Source organism: Cydia splendana, chromosome 2, assembly GCF_910591565.1.
Source record: "Cydia splendana chromosome 2, ilCydSple1.2, whole genome shotgun sequence".
Lineage (NCBI taxonomy): Eukaryota > Metazoa > Arthropoda > Insecta > Lepidoptera > Tortricidae > Cydia > Cydia splendana.
This window is the reverse complement of record NC_085961.1, coordinates 15,141,302-15,159,133: the sequence shown is the minus strand read 5'-3', so window position 1 is coordinate 15,159,133 and position 17,832 is coordinate 15,141,302. Positions and strand designations below refer to the sequence as shown.

The following is a 17,832-nucleotide window of genomic DNA, read 5'->3' as shown; positions in this document are numbered from 1 at the left end:
TATAATTCGAACCGAGATGTTCTTTTGTTTTTCTGCAATTGCTGAACAAACACGGACATCATGTGCGAATTGACAATGTTAACAAAATTAGAACATCGATGCGTCATAAAATTCTTGACAAAACAGGGTAAAAATCAAAAAACCATAAAAGAGGAAATGGATTGTGTTTACCGCGAGTCTGCTCCTTCTTTATCTACCATTCAAAAGTGGTCAAGCGAGTTTAAACGTGGAAGGGAGAGTATTGAAGATGACCCTAGACCTGGCCGGCCTGTAGTAGCTACTTCACAAGAAAATATAGATAAAGTGGAAAAACTTATATTAGAAGATGGTCGAGTGAAAGTAAAATCTATAGCTCAAGTAACCAATCTCTCTATTGGTACCGTACATGATATTATCCATGACCATCTTAATATGTCAAAAGTAAGTGCAAGATGGGTTCCGCGAATGCTGACTCGGCTTCAAAAAGACATGCGTGTTGCTTGTTGTTCCGATTTTATTGACCTGTGCGGTGAAAATCCTGATGAGGTGCTGCAAAGAATAGTTACTGGAGATGAAACCTGGGTTCATCATTATGACCCAGAGAGTAAACAAGAGTCCATGCAGTGGCACATTAAGGGTTCAGCTCATCCCAAGAAATTCAAGGTCATGCCTTCAGCTGGCAAGGTCATGGCCACGATATTTTGGGATTGTGAAGGAGTATTACTAATCGACTATAAAGAAAAAGGTGTCAGTATCACAGGACAGTACTACGCTAATATTCTACGTCAGTTAAAGGATGCAATCAAAGAAAAGAGGCGAGGAAAGTTAACCAAAGGTGTTCTGCTTCTGCATGATAACGCCCCCGTCCATACTGCTCATATTGCCAAGGCAGCTATTGTTGAATGTGGGTTTGAAACTGTTACTCACCCACCGTATAGCCCGGACTTAGCCCCCAGCGACTTCTTTTTGTTCCCCAATCTTAAAAAGGATCTGCGTGGAAATAAATTTTCTGACGATGAAGCATTGAAGGCGGCAGTGGAGGAGCATTTTTACACCAAAGATAAAAAATATTTTTATGAGGGATTAAAAAAAATAATTGATCGATCTCTTAAGTGTATGAACATAGGGGGGGAGTATATTGAAAAATAAAAATATCAAACTTTTCGTACTTGTTTGTTTTCATTCTCATACCGAGAATATTTTGAACACCCCTCGTAAGTAGTAAGTACTCACCTCGAGCATTCGTCGCTGCGTCTGCGATTTTCTGAAACGCGTCCAGAAACGCAGATATTGCAACCAACGCAGACCTGAAAATAAGTTCACGAATTAAAGATGTGATTTATTTCATCTTCACATATGATTTTTTTTCTAGATAAAACATTTTGTAGCCGTTGGTACTGTAGGTAGTAAGTTTTTTGTGCTGTGCCTTCGCGGTCAAAATAAATGAAACAACAATTATTTACATCGTGTTTGTTCTTTACTTTGACTTACTTTATTTCTAAAAGATAATATGACCTGTTTTTTGTGTAAGCTACTCTACGCGATAATCTGGAGGCTTGGAACAAGACTTGCCTATTGATCTTTGGAACAACACCAATCTAAGGTAAAAGGGATATTCGTTAGAAATTCATTGATATGTATGCGTTGCTGCAAAGTCGTCGCCGGTCCGGTCAAGCCATTCAAACCATTTTGCTCAACGTAAACAATGGCGTATAATTCCCCCAGTCTGTCCGATTTGCTGCTCCGATTGCTCCTCATTCACTATAACTACACGGAACGGAAGTCATTCTTGCCGCCACATCACTTTTTTTGAAACTTAATGTTTCGTAATTTGGACGGAGATCATTGTCCTTGAAGGTATTGCAGTCATGTTTGTTAAATATCATGTAACGCTTAACTCTTTTAACATAAAGAAACAAGTAGGCTTACAGGGTACTCAGAGTCACACTAGTTATAGCTAAGTTCCTTGCCACTGGAGCTTTGGATTTTAACCTAAGTAATTCTAGCCAATATAAGTTTATTAGTGTCAACTATAAATAACATTGCTATGGCAAAAGTAATAGGCACCCGTATATTGCGTGACACTACATTCGTATAATTCGTATAACCACCATCCATTTGGTAGTTTGTAACTGCATTAAGACGAATAAGATGCAACATGAATGTAACGGAAAAACAAAGCTTAAATACACCATATACCTACATTACTGGATTGGAGAAAATAGTGGAAAAGTAACCGTAAAAGAGAGGAATAACTGTCTTATTGATTATCCCTTTGATTGGCCTGGTCTTGCAACTTATATTGTATGCAAATAATAGTAAAAATAATACACTTATACTCACTTTAGCGCCGAGTGCAGTTTTGTCGCCTTTGATATGAAGTCTTCCCACATCGGAGCACTGTTCTGTAGACAAACAAAAGTACGAACTTTAATGTAGTCGTAAGACAGAATAGTAGATTGTACAACAAGGGCATAAAGTGACCCATTTTTACCCGAGGCAATTTTTTGGTCTGAGCGAAGCGAAGACCAAAATAGTAGACGAGGGTAAAAATGGACATTTATGCCCTTGTTGTACACTCTGCTTTTCACTTCGATTGCGAGGAAAATATACAAAAAAATCAAATATTTTAGGTTATTTTAACGTATTTATTCAAGACTAAAGAAAATTGTTCTTGGGCCGGTCGGAGGCGCGGGGGGGAGAGCGCCGGTCGGGGGCGCGACGGCAGGGCTGGCAGTTTGTATGGCAGAATTTGGACTTTATTGCTAAGTCAATAAGGGTCGTATTAGATGATTTTACTTTATGCTCTAGAGCATAAAATGCGATTTTATGTCGTCTACGCACGACATAAAGGTACACTTTTTGAACATGAGAAGTGAAAAAGATTTTATTAGATTAGCGACATGAAAGACAAACATTAGATGTGAGTGCGAACTTTATTAGGAAAGAGGTAGTTTTGCGCACAAAGGCCAGTGACGAATCCAACTACACGTGATTTACACGTATCTTCGTACAAGGCTATACGTATGTGTCAGAACGAAAGGCAAAGAAAGAGACTCATTAATGTTTTAGGTCATACTGAGCAACTTTTACTATGGGACCAACCCCAAAAACGCGGAAAAAATTTGGATGTTTCATAAATTTTGCTGGTCTGATGTTGAAATTTCCTATGGGAGAGTCAATTTTTTTTTCCGCGTTTTCGGGGTTGTTCCCATAGTAAAAGTTGCTCTATATGACCTAAACATTAATAGGTCTCTTTCTTTGCCTTTCGTTCTGATACATACATATGTGACGTCCCACGGTCAAAGGTACCTTATGGCGGGTATGGAGTTATGCATACCCCAGTAATCTACAATAAATAAGCTATCGATAACACAAAAGATCAACCTTCTAGGTTGCGTAGTTACAGAGATATGATTTTTTGAAAATAATGTTGTGAAATTAGCAACTTTACGATAGAGAAGTTTTAAGTTTAGCCGCCTAAAAAACTATGTTCCTGAAGTAAGTTACATAGTTGACTACAAATAATAATACCTTATATATGTGAGATTAAAAAAATATTGCGACTTGTTCTGTAATGCAAATAGAAACTTTTGATATCGACTGATTTATGTGTATACTAGCCAATCTCTTGAAAATAAAGTTTTATTTCATTTTCACGATTGATTGCAATGAGCTCTCAAGATTTAAATTCTATCTATTAGAAAACGACACTGACAGACAGTTTAAGCAAAAAACAATACCGATTTAGAGGTGAAAATGTATTTTCTGACTTTTTCATATAAAATCACAAAATTGAATATTTTTACTTTTAATGTGACACACAATCAATTTTTCTGAGCACATATGAAAGAAATTCTGTCATTCAAATGAAATAAATCCTAAAACCCCAACTAAATACTATATTTAACCCCTTATGCCACTTTAAACTTACATAACAATAACAGTATTTGCTCCATACATTTACGAAAAGGTACCTTATGGAAATAAATCTAATAATACATCACTACAAAATATCAATCATATTACAGTTTATCTTTTATGAATAGAAAATATTAATTTACATTAAACTGCCCCAAATTTAATTAGTTCTTCGTCATAATAATCTTAAAAAAGACCAATAATTTGTATGTAATGAAAAGGTACCTTGTGATTAAGTTACATGATGAGGCATGATGATGATGGAACAGTTAGGATAAACTAATAATATTTTGGGGTTAAGATGGTATAAATCGTCTATTTCTTATCAATAATATATTTCGGTTGCTATTGAAGATAAGCGGCATTGAGGTTCAATGACCTCAGATATTCCATAAGGTAATGCGTCGGGTATTGGCATTTTTCAGCAAACCAATGGCTGATTTACTGCATGCGACCAAACCAAATGAAGATTATTCTAGTAAAGAAAGACTTGACGAGAGTAACTTTGGTATAATAGCAGGCTACTTGGATTTGTGATGTCGGTCTATGTACGGTTATAATATTTGCGAGGCGTCCCAACCAGAACTGAAATTATCAAATTAGTTTTGCAGAATGCTAATACAGTTCTCTACCAAACTTCTTTTCCCGTATTGACTAGTTTTTTGGGAATTTTCAATCTTTTTTCCATAAGGTACCTTTTCTACTAAACTCTGAGACGACATTACTAGGCTTATAACTAACTTATAACAAAAATAAAAACAGGTAAACAAACGTTACGCATTAAGGTTTCAGATCACACAATAAAAAAAAATTGAGCATTTTTTCACCTCTTTACAAAACATTTCATATCTCCGAAACTAGAAACCCTCATAAGGTACCTTTTCCCGTGGAACGTCACATATAGGTTTATCTAGAAAACAAAACAGACGGTTTTTGGTGACATCGATGAATAGGGATGATGACACATGTTGAATTTTATAACAAAATCTAGTAAAATAGATAGCAAATGAGCAATTTATCACAAAAATACAGGACCTAGGGAAGTTTCAAAATTCAAGTTTTTTAACTTCCAAAAAGGAAATAAGTAAGGTACCTTACATTTTATCCAAAAAAGGATTGTATAACAACTATATACATAAAGACTGTATCGTTAATTCTAGGGACAACTTTACATAGCCGTTTTTTTTTTGGTATTATATTTTTATTTCAAAATTACACATGTGTTTAATTGGTGCTTTAATAAGGAACACATTTCGTCCTAGGACCTCGACGTAAAGCATATGGTTTGGACAAAATTTACCCAATCCTCTCGAGTAACAATTACGAGTGCTGACAAATACTACAAGAAAATTTGCGGTTTGCGAACAAGACAATATCACACAAAAAAAATCGTACTATGTAAACAGCAATTAATCCCTAAAATAAAAAAAATGTCAAACCTTCTTAAATCAGATATAGCTTAAAAATACCCTCAGATCAAACTCTTAGAACATAGTAATACAAAATAATAAACATGCCAACAGTTAGACCAGGTTTAATCTGTCCCTATACTTAACAATACGGTCTTTAAACGCAATATTTCACCGACAAAAATGCAATTTTCTTGTGTTATCCATACTGCAAGATGGACTCTCAGTGACCTTAGTGACATCACGTTCACTTATCGTTTTGTTAGCAGCGTTTCGCGAGTGAAGTACGACTGTCGGACTTTGACTATCATTTCTAGCTTTTGTATTGCTTTAAGACGAAACAGGAGCTGAGTTTTAAATATTTTAGGTAAATATACCCGTCTCGCTAACGGAAGCGGCACCTAAAAGTAGTGCGATAAGGACAAGGCGAAAAATCCTGCGTAAAAATCTCAAAAATCGAGGTTTCGTACTCCTCTGTTTCCTCCTCCAAAACTTAACCAATCGTAACCAAATTTGGAAATCTAAATGTTTATGAAATTATCTGTGTCGGACCGTTTTGCTTTTTTGGCTAATTGATATCAGTTTTGAATGCCACGCCTCTCATTGCGGCATAGTCAATTAGGCCATTTTGGCCATTTTTGAAGGGCTCTAGCGCCTTAAAAAACAAAAATATCAAAAAAGCAAAACGGTCCGACACAGATATTGACAATATTAATCTGTGTTGAAAAAATCATTGCTCTAGCTTCAAAAACCACGGAGGAAAACGAGGAGTACGTTTGTATGGAGAAATGACCACTCCCATTGGCTCTTAATCATTAACGCAATGGGTCCCATATAGACATTTGATCCTAAAAACAAACATGATCGATTGATACTATAAATGAAAATTTGTCATCTAGCCTATTCTTCGTAAATCTGTCGAGAAAGGAATTAATGCCACGTTTGAATAAACTGTACCCGTCAATCTTACAAGTCAGTGAAATAAGTCCGTAATATTTCCAATAAGTCTTCAAGAAGTATTGCACTTCTTCAGTATCTTTTACAAAAGCCAACAAAACTGCTAACTCAATCAGTCAGGCACACAAAGCGAGAAATAGCACAGTTAGTGGCATATAAAAATTGCAGTCATCCGTCTCCGTACAGTATTAGATAAATGGCCGTCCGTCCGTCAGGCGCTATAGAATTTACATAGGCCAGCGTCCCAGCGTTTTACCTTCATAATTCAAATACACAAAAAAATTTGGAAGACTACGTTTCCTATAAACTGTATTTTATTCTTTCTATGTTTTTGTTATATATGTAGGTTGTCTCGTTTGTGTTTAGAAATAAAATATTTTTATACAATTCTATTTTATTTCTTGTGGCATTTTCACACGACATATCATCAAACATGCGTTTCTTTTTGTAAAAGTAACGTTTTTCGAATAAATTAGTACAATATACACTAAATAGGTATACGATCAAAACGGACAGGGTAAAACCGTTCAAAAAGATCTTGTCCTACCTATTTAAGGTGATGTACCTATAGGTACCCACACTGATTTGTTACAATATTCAAATTTTCAATTAATTTTATGTAATTGTGTCACCATGTAAGTATTGTCATGTCATGTCATGCCATGTCAATTCAAACACATTATTACATTGGGTTTGCCAAAATCCAAATTGTAAGTAAGAACCGCGTGTTTTATGGCGTTAGTAATCATTCGACCGGACACTGGCTTGTAAGTAGTACACGTACAGTCCTGTAACGTATCTTCATTATCCTGGTCGCCAACTCGCCAGGGTCAGGTAGATTTAGACAACAAACGAATATGATGAGAGATCCTTTTGAAGATTTCTTTTCTTGCGATGTTAAGCAAATCGTTTAAAAAAATATTGCATTTCCAAGGTTGGAATAGATTAATGACATTTATAACATGTCAATACGATTACTACTGCTAATACTGCTAGTACTCGTAACACACGTTGGACAAATATCACTGCGTCACGTTCGTTTGCAATATTAGAGAAACATATGGCAAATACGTCCATCATATGGTAAGACTATACCTATGCTAAGACATTGTCTTCTATTTTATTGATATCATCATCTCCGCCATAAGACGTCCACTGCTGAACATAGGCCTCCCCCTTTGGGGGGTGTATGCCATAATCGCCACGCTTGGCTTGGCTTGGATTTTATTGATATGTAAGCTACTAACGAAGAATAGTTATTTGTTTAACAAGAAAGCAACAACGTTTAATCTCTTGGTAACGTTGAAACCCGAGTAAGGAAATGATATCAAAATTAAGTTCCTATAATTAATTCGCTTGATACGACATAATAGCATAATGAACTAGTCTAAAATGTTGTTGTTACTGTCGATATTTCGACTTAAAAGGGTGGAATGGAATGAAAACGTGTTTTGTAAATAAACCAAAAGATGCATTTCTTAAGAAGCATTAAGTTTTTACATGACCCACTAACATCTGGACCTGGACTTATATTTAAACACAACCCTTTAAAATACCTCTAACTATGCGCTATGTCTATCACCCTCCGTCACAGAGCGGTAAACATCTCAAGGATAGTAAACTTTGTCCTAAAAGTTTAGGGATCCTAATTAGGTACCTACTTTTTTGGAAAGCTTGGTTGGTATTTATTGTGTGAGACATATTATTTTTGTTATATTTTTTTCTAATGCTGCGTAGGTAATAATTATATTTATATTAGTAATAGTGAAACAGTGACAAGATACGATCGTAGACACGATCTTAGTAGTAGTTAATATGTAACGAGTACAGTAGGTACTTGTTTTTGCTAAACCGACTTGATCGACTAGTAAATTATTTTTGTACACCAGTTTTGTTTTGTTTTGATATCCGTATCGAAACAATTTCATGGTAGGTAATGATAATAACCACGACAAATGTAATGTAACTAACTGTACAGCACAGCAGGAAATTATTTTCCGTTTATTTTTCTACTTGGGTAGGTAATGAACACACCGGTCTTCGGTGCACAAAATGGTTCTATGGTGCAGTGGAGATAGTGTACAGACAAAAAAAAACATAATTATTTTAATATTTTTCACACGAGTAGATCAAACGACTTAGTTAATGGGGAACCATAATATTAATAATGTTAAATGTAGTTTATTTGAAGCGTAGAACTTATTTCGATTACGGCGTAATTTTTTTTATTGTTTGAACCAATATCAACACATCTCATGAAAGTGGGTTGGGTTTTGCGAGAAATCGTGATTATTGTATTTTGATCAATAAATCTAACACTTCATTCAAAAAAGTGACGAAGTGAAACTCCTGGTGGTGATCAGAACGGAACTTTTCAACGATACACGTTTGGTGATATGTTCTCTTCGTTATGTTTGTTAAGCCAGTTAGATTTTCCAGTCGCATTAGTGTCAAGATTGAGGGTTCTATGAGAAATTGAGGTAACCCCTCAACTCTTACAAGCATACTAACTTATTATACGTAAAGATCTATAGCATATATAAGTCAATTAATATTTTCTCTTTTAAATTTTGAATGTGCACACAGCTTAATATCTTCTCTTAGAGGTCATGATTACTCGTCATGTCTCTGCTTGCTCATAGGTCTCATAACGGCCTATGACAGAGCAATGACCCTATTTTGTAATGACCGCAATTTTTGTTGTTCTACAGCAAAACGGGACTTAATCACGTAAATCATGTTCCATTTACTTAGAGATTTTAATGGTATTGGCACGACGCACCGAATTCTGCAAAAGATCACAGGAGGAAGAGCAAAATTCAAGCATCTAATATCTCTTCAACTTCTCCTCAAACGAACTTTACGATGACGTTCACAGACGATTTGGTGCAACTAACTGAACTGACCCGTAATGTGGTACAGTTTACAAAATAGAGTGAATTTATTTTCGTTGTCAAAGCAAACTCACAAAGAAAGCTTTAAGTCCACCGTACATTATCTACGTTCCCACAAAAATTCACATTTTCCAAGGGGCGAACCGTTAAGGGGTTTATGCAGAGTCTTATTTTAGGCCCAATTATGGTAGATTTGTTGCAGGCCTAAATGCCACTAAATGGAGATTGCACGTTGCAAGTGACGGTTCTATTCTATCCGGATTTAACGTTTAAATTTAATGATAAACTGCGGTGCGGCATTTTGATAAATACTTAACTGAATGAGGTTTTTCAGGGCACATAATCGTATCTTACTATGATTATTCAGATAAAATATTCTATCAATAGAAGAAAACTAGAATTAAGTAGGTATACATGAAAGATACAATTAAAGTTTTATTCTAGAATACGTTATGATCCATAATATAACGATATTATAATGCTCATTTATCATAACACCGTTTGCTTTCTTATATGTAATCAAGGTATGTTTAAATGAAGGGATATAAGACAAATACCCCGTATTGCCCAAATCAAAAAAACTTCTTTCAGACTGTTAGCTTAGTTACTGCAAAGTTTTTCCAAGTATGCAAATGCCAGGTAAAACTATAAGCTCTTACAACATGTTCCAACATCGACGAACTTTACCCGTTAGCAAGTTAACGAATGCACACCGATAACTCCTAACTATAATTTGACTACAAGAAATAGGGTACCAATAGTTAGAGCACCACTAAGTCTCATATTGTCAACGGTTCTTGTTAATTATAATGATAAAATTGTTTTGCTCATGTGTTTGATGGCTTTCAGCTAACTATGCTTAATTATTGTTTAAATTTTTTTATTCTTTCGGTTTTCATTCGAATTGATTATCCAAACTACCCAAGACCATATTTAGGACGAAAAAAGTTATAGGTACTTACATGAAGAAACCAGGCAAATAGGCAGAATAAGGAAATCTGACCCCACCACCATACATACTTTCAGAGTGTAGACAGAGTAAAACCAAACTAAGTTGACAGCGATTTTGATATCCCAGACGGTGTAAATGTTAAGTAAATGTCATAATTTCATAGAAACTTGACGTTAAAATAACACGTGCACTGCCTGTGCCCTGTTTATCAAAAGCTTGTAACCTGTAATACAAGTGGAAGTCCCTTTCTAACAAAAGCTGTCAAGTCAAAAAGGGACTTCCGCTTGTATTACAAGTTACAAGCTTTTGATAAACAGGGCACTGGGCTATCAAAATCGCTGCCATCTTAGCTTGATCTGACTCTGGATACTATTCAGAGAGTATATATTTTCAAACCATGGCAATGATGTCATTTTAATTTGAATATTATCAAACTTTTGACCTAAATATTTACTCAACTGTTAGGTATCGCCGTGTTCCCGAAACGCAACAGGCCATATGAAAATGCGATACCTCTTGCAAAACCCACGTGAACCATAGACGTAAATATCATTTGCTGTAAACACCTCGGTGGGTTAGCTTTGAACACCATCTGTTATATTATGTAACCACAATTTATTCGTTCATAAACAGATTTCATTACTTTATAAACAGTCGTATAAACGTTCCGGGTGCTATTAGGTAAACGATCTATCGTAGGCTCTTCTTCTTCTTTTATATCTATATAAAAATTGGATTTCGTAATTGTATTAAGACAAAACAGAAAGCATTGCATACCTAGTTTATATGTATATAAGGTACGTATTAGGCACAAACGTTCAAAGCGACATATATCGGTCACTGACGGAATATTAGGTACGTTTATTACCTACCTACTTATGCCGGTAAGGTTATATTTATTAGTGATGTACCGACTGTTGATTTGGCCGACTAGCCGACTAGTCGGCTAGTCGGCCAGATCATTAGTTTCGTATAAGTTCAGGACGTTCAGGTGAAAAATAATAATTTTGCTCCTTTGGTTGCGCTATTCATCATATTAGCTTGGCTATAAGGTGTTCTCTACAGGTTCAAAGACCTATCACAAGAATCCTCGTTTAATTTCTGCCTTTCTTTTATTTTGCGATCCTGAGCAGAACGTCAGTACAACTTGTAGGAGGTATTTCCAAGGCTCTATTTCCCGTACGTAGTGGCCAGTTAAGAACCTAACCTAACCTGACCACACAGCGTCTTTACGAGCAACGTGCCCTGTTTATATAGTTGGTCAACCAAATCTTATCAGTATAAAAAGGCGGCAAATTTAAAAAATGTAGGCGCGAAGGGTTATCGGCCCATAGAAAATTTGAATTTCGCGCCTTTTTCCACTGACAAGATTTGCTTGACCAAGTATTAATCTCTAAATTTTGCAATAACATTAAGACTTCCCCTTGGCTCCACCATTTAAAAAAATAACAAAAACTGAATTATAATAAAATCATTTAACTATAGAACTTGGCCATGAAATTACACGAGAATCAGTTGAGATCGACCTGTAGAGGAAAACACCAGTCCACCAACATACGATAACGATCAAACGGTCAATTATATGAACAAAAGTTTTCGTATGCACCCTGATATAGGTATTTTGGTAAAATAGACATAAAACATGGTAAATATTGACTGTTGGTTTCTTTTTTTTCTGTTTTTCTTTCACTAATAAAGTGCCGACTAATCGGCCATTTTTGCCGACTAGTCGCCGACTAATCGCCGACTACAAATGTGGCCGGATAGTCGGCTTTCCCGACTAGTCGGCGACTAGTCGGTACATCCCTAATATTTATATAATTCACTTTAATCTTATACATCGATGTTCATCACTGAACAAAGAGTAACATACCTACATAAACCTTCTAATGCCGCATTTCATAATAGTTTAAGATTTTACGCAAAGATAACGAAAGCTTTCATCAAAGCGCCCACGCACCCAAATCAACTACCTACGTATTTACTTAACAACCTCGTATCTCAGGATAAAGCTGATTGGAAAAGGAACTTTATTTCAAGCGCAACACATGTCAATAATCATAACATGGAATACACATTGTATACCTATATTTAAGAAAAGTTAACAGCCTAAATTGAGATTTAGTAAACACAGTGTTCATTCACCTACGAGATAAAAATATAACCGTAAGCGCTAAGGAACATGTCTCTCGACAACTCAGGCAATGATTACTGATTAGGGTTGCTTTTTTGTTACTTCAAAAAGGGTCAAACGCCACTATACGAGGACGCATATTAGCTTTTTTGGCGGGTTTTTTGTTATAAACAGCATTGTTCGTGGCAGTATGCATTTCAAGTGGTCAGAGGCAAAAAGTTTACTAAACGTCATAATAAGTAGGTATAGTAACTTATCAAGGGATAATACAATGAAAAAAGTCACACGAAAAATAGAATATTTACGAAGGCAAACCCTAAGCAAAACTTTAAATGCTAAAAATTGGCTCAATAATAAAAATCACGATAACGTCTAATTTTCATTTATTTTCAATTGTATATCGTTACCCTGCTTACCGGAGCAATACAATATTAGTATAAAATATCTGGCAATATAGTCGACGTATTTAACTAGCAAAATTTTAAACATAAATATACTTTCAGAGTTATTGAGGTTAAACGTTAAAACCCGCACAAACGTCAAGTGTTCCGTCGCAAGGGGCCTAATCCAGAAGTGTTAGTTATTTTATTAAACACAAGTTACCCAAGGCATTTCTTGTTCAGATTCAGGCCAAATTCAAATGCAAGACTATCCCATGCCATGTCATCCCTGGGAAAAGTACAGAATTCGCTATCATTATACGAGATTAGCCTGTTTATGCATGTGCGCATCCGACACCATTCATGATTATCTACGCTTTCATATCAGAATGCCCCGCTTAATACAGACATCTAGCAAGATAACAAATTACGCCGTAGTTTCTGTCAGTTAAATTAAACTTTTGGTCAACTGCGAAGATCTTTTATCTTCTTTTATAATCTGTAACGTGAAATACTATTTTTTTACTGCTCTACTTTTATTTGACATTTATTAATCCGTGAATACTCGTAAATAAAAACAAACATATCAGGCCGGAATAAGTCTATACTCTATTCCCCAAAAGACGCTTTAAAGACGCCAAAACGATATCGCTAACTTCTCTAATAAAAAAAAACTTTTCTTAAAACACAATCTTATGGGTACGCTCTGTTTTAAGTTGTGGGACAAATTATCGACACCTAATAACATATATAGTGAAAGTCCAGAAAATTGTAGTAATAGTTAACATTTTATCAAAAATTTGTCTATAAAACTAAAAACAAAACTATTTTTAAAGTAAACGTGTAAATAATGCTCTACGTGTGATGCTGAACGTATCTATGTCGTTCCGTTAACAGGTTCCCATCTATTTTTATTCATATCTTGACTTCATCTTGAAAATTGCTTCCGACGCAGAATATTAGAACTATTTTAAATACTTAAGATGTGGGATATTGAGTATGGGACGCGAACAGCTTTGTATGCAAGTTTGTTGAACAGCAAAAACCATAGCAAAATAATTTTGAAAAGTCCTGTTTGACAAAACGCATTAAAGCCTCATTTTTGTTCTTTAAAAAAACCTTGTAGAGTAAATAAACACAAGAAGGGAAGTAATGAAACAGGGAATACGCCGGATATTACGTTACAGTAGAATCCCTCCATGGTTCTCCACAAATTACAATTCAAAAAATTGCAGAGTTTGAAAGGAATAAAAAGGTTTTATGTAAATAACAATGGACATATCAAAAGGGCAGTTACGAGTTGCAGGCAGTTATTGTAGGTATTACAGAATTTAAAAGCTTTCATAAAATATATAGAGTTGTTTTAAAATCAAAAAGAAACAGAAACTGATTTTTTTTTTGACAGAGTAGAGACAGAGTTTGTATAAAAAACTGAGCTGAAATGAACATCATCTCGACACACGACACAATTTTATTTCTTTGATGATGTCAGCTGATGTACCTTTCTATAGATATTTATATATTGACCTACTGATTCCCATAAAGCTTACCATGTAAATAAGTGCTTTTTATGAACCTTGGTATCTTTCCAGCTTATAATCATTTGTATTGAAAGCATAATGCATCTTTAGACAGTTATACAATTAAAATAACAAAAACTAACTAAAATGTGCAGTACTATATGTACAATACAAATAAATTTTTTCAGGGCGTAAAATAATGAGTGCTCATATGCTTAAAACGTTACAATGAATTTTTAATTGGACGGTATAATGACAAAGGTATACATGGCAATAAGCTTTTTGTGATGAACTCAAAATCCTTCATATCAACATTTCTAGAACAAGGCGCTGTAGGAAATGGGTCGCATTGCGATATGAACCCGCATCGCATTTCAAAGCGAAAAGAAAGCCACTCGACACAGAAGTGGGTGTAAGTGGGCGACTAATCTGATGTAAGGTAGACAGCTGATAACGCGGAGGATTTGAGCTGGACAGGCTGTACCATTATTCAGCAGTAGGCATAGGCAGATGTAGGACTTGCCTGCTTAACAAATCCGTTTCTTTTTTCGAACTGTCAAAACGATTAGCCACTATTGAATATACATATATGAAAACAGAGCAAGTAACGTAACGTCATGTCACGGTCAAGACACCTACACTGTTTAGTTCTATCCGATTTATTAAATAGCAATTGTGTCAATAAATAATTGCTGTCTACGTTTTTCTAATGATTTTCTGGTGCTTAATTTCGTCCATAGTGTTAATTAAATATTACTTAAAGGCCAAAGTTAAATATTACTCTTTTGTTTTATGGGTTTTCCCGGCTTTTGTAGAAATTTATACTCTTAATAACAATTTTGACTCAAATGCCAAAAGGAAAATTGAGCTTTGTGAACTAAAGGTAATATAAAAACTTTTCCCTTCCCATTACGTTGAGCACTTTCCTACTTTTAAAGGTCTCAGTAAGAACTTATTTGAGCGTAATTGAGTATGGCCTTCCAAATACCTATTGTTTTCTAACACGTTAAGTATCTCGTAAATCTGCACCAACTCACGTTGCTGTAACGGTTGATGTTGTTGAAAACGAAAATAGATGGCGGAATATCGTACTAGACAGCTGATGTGCTGCGACTATTCGAGTATTACATAGTCCAATTTTTTTAAATTATTTTGATCTAAGCTAAAAAGCACTGGTACTAATTAGACACTCACCCCAGCCTCGATACAAGAGTACATATAGGTATGTACTTGTACATATATTCTGGGCTCTCCAGGCGCAATCACTCGGGCGTTTCTAGCATGCTCATACGAGCGTTTACTGGGAATCCATGTGGAAGTGTACACAATATGTGCACCAAATTTTTAGAGTAAAACGTAAATATAGGTACTTACAGTAAAAAAATAATAATAAATAGAAACAGTTTCACATAATATTTAATATATTTATTTCAAAGATTGAAGTCTTATAATATATCAATGATTCCAAATCTTTAAAAACTTAAGAGTGTACCTATGGAAGTATGGATACATATTAGGTAGATCAAGACGATCAAGTACCAAAGTAAAGGAAAAATAGGTACTAAATGAGTTTACGCGCCATTTTCATTTATTGATAATACGAGACATCGGGCCTGCCGTTATGTACGTATTTGTTATCCAAAAAATTCAATTATGAGATCGGGAAATACAGCTGTTCAAAGTAATTCCGAATGATTTTATGTACCTAGTACCTACCAAATACAAGTAAAAGCACACGTACCTACTGTAGTCCTGGATTATCCTCTAGTCACATCATCATTCTCTTGCCCTTGTCCCATTCGCTTGGGGTCGGCGCAACATGTCTTTCTCTTCCACACCTCTTTGTCGCCCGTCATTTCATCATTCACTTGCGTTCGTTTCATATCATCTATTCATCTCTCACACAGTCCATCCACCTTTTCCTCGGTTTTCCTTTCCTCGTACTTCCCTCCACATTCATTCGTAATAATACTTTTCTCGTCACATGACATTCATCCCTCCGCACCACGCTAGGCAATTTGGCCTTACTTTTTCTGTTATGCTCTAGTCACATGTAGAATTGTAAATTCAGAAATACACAAGTCTGTAGAAATAATTCGAAGACTATTAGGTACAGTCGCCATCAGATATATCGGAGCGGCCAAGGTGTTCACAATATCTGAACACGCGCTCTAACGCCCTGACAATAGAGGCGTGTTCCGATATTTGTGAGCACCTTGGCCGCTCCTATATATCTGATGGCGACTGTACTCGATAAGCATCAAAACAAAATGTAAGCGAATTTAAAGCAACAGATTCTTTCTAAGACACAGTTCACGAGACGGCGATTTTATCGGAAATTTAGATAAAGGCTCGAACTTTGGAAAACGTTTCCTGGCGCGATCTAATTAGTTTTTAAGACAAGAGGGTTACTTTCTCGATTGTTTCCCTGAGAAAATATGTTCTAGAAAACTTTTAAGGCTCCGTCAGACATAGGCGTTTTGCGAGCGTGGCGTGAGCGGGGCGCGATGAAAGCGGCGCGCGCGGCGCTGGCGGGCCGCTCGCGTCCCGCCCGCATCGCGCTCTGCGGACGCCGGCGGAACGCGCGCGTCGCGCCAACATCACGCTCGCGGCCCGCCAGCGCCGCGCTCACAAACCGCCCGCACCTATCTTTCTAAAGAAGCAATTATTGCCTAATAAAATAGTTTTTTTAATCTAATCGAACACCTTCATACGTAGTTTACTGCATTACTACAGGAAATATCAAACAAGTCATTTTATAGAAGAAAAAAAAACATTTTTAACCGCCTTCAAAAAAAAAGGTTCTCAGTTTGACCCGTATGTATGTATTTCGCGATTATGTCGCGTTTGGCTGAACCGATTTTGATGCGGTTTTCAGAAAAGTGTTTGTTACATCCTGGAGAAGGTTTTAGTATACATAAATCTGAGCTAATGCTGAACCCTGGCTGTACCTAATGGAACTCAGGTTTGGTGCAACATAGGCCCACGCTATTTTGGTCATCCGTCACATCTTGACGAGCACTTGGGAGAGCAGTACCCAAGATAGAGCTGATGCTGTACCCTGACTGTACCTAGTGGAACTCAGGTTTGGTGCAACATAGGCTCACGCTATTTTGGTCATCCGTCACATCTTGATGAGCACTTGGGAGAGCAGTACCCAAGATAGAGCTGATGCTGAACCCTGGCTGTACCTAGTGGAACTCAGGTTCGGTGCAACATAGGCCCACGCTATTTTGGTCATCCGTCACATCTTGACGAGCACTTGGGAGAGCAGTACCCTAGATAGAGCTGATGCTGTACCCTGTCTGTAGTTCTGTACCTAGTGGAACTCAGGTTTGGTGCAACACAGGCTCACTTGGGAGAGCAGTACCTGAAATAGAGCTGATGCTGAACCCTGGCTGTACCTAAAGGAACTGCTCTCCCAAGTGCTCATCAAGATGTGACGGATGACCAAAATAGCGTGGGCCTATGTTGCACCAAACCTGAGTTCCACTAGGTACAGTCAGGGTACAGCATCAGCTCTGTCTTGGGTACTGCTCTCCCAAGTGCTCATCAAGATGTGACCGATAACCAAAATAGCGTGGGCCTATGTTGCACCAAACCTGAGTTCCATTAGGTACAGCCAGGGTTCAGCATCAGCTCTATTTCAGGTACTGCTCTCCCAAGTGCTCGTCAAGATGCGACGG

General features: G+C 36.5%; 1 protein-coding gene across 3 annotated transcripts in view; it reads right to left on the bottom strand.

The window, feature by feature from the left end:
- Nucleotides 1-17,832, bottom strand: part of LOC134804355 (protein MTSS 2) — a 154,722-nt gene that overhangs the window by 76,459 nt on the left and 60,431 nt on the right. For all 3 annotated transcript variants that reach the window (XM_063777374.1, XM_063777384.1, XM_063777393.1), the window contains exons 2-3: nucleotides 2,323-2,384; nucleotides 1,213-1,286 (exon numbers count right to left, since the gene is read on the bottom strand). In XM_063777374.1, the coding sequence (XP_063633444.1) occupies nucleotides 1,213-1,286; nucleotides 2,323-2,384 (136 nt within the window). The remainder of the gene's footprint in view (nucleotides 1-1,212; nucleotides 1,287-2,322; nucleotides 2,385-17,832) is intronic.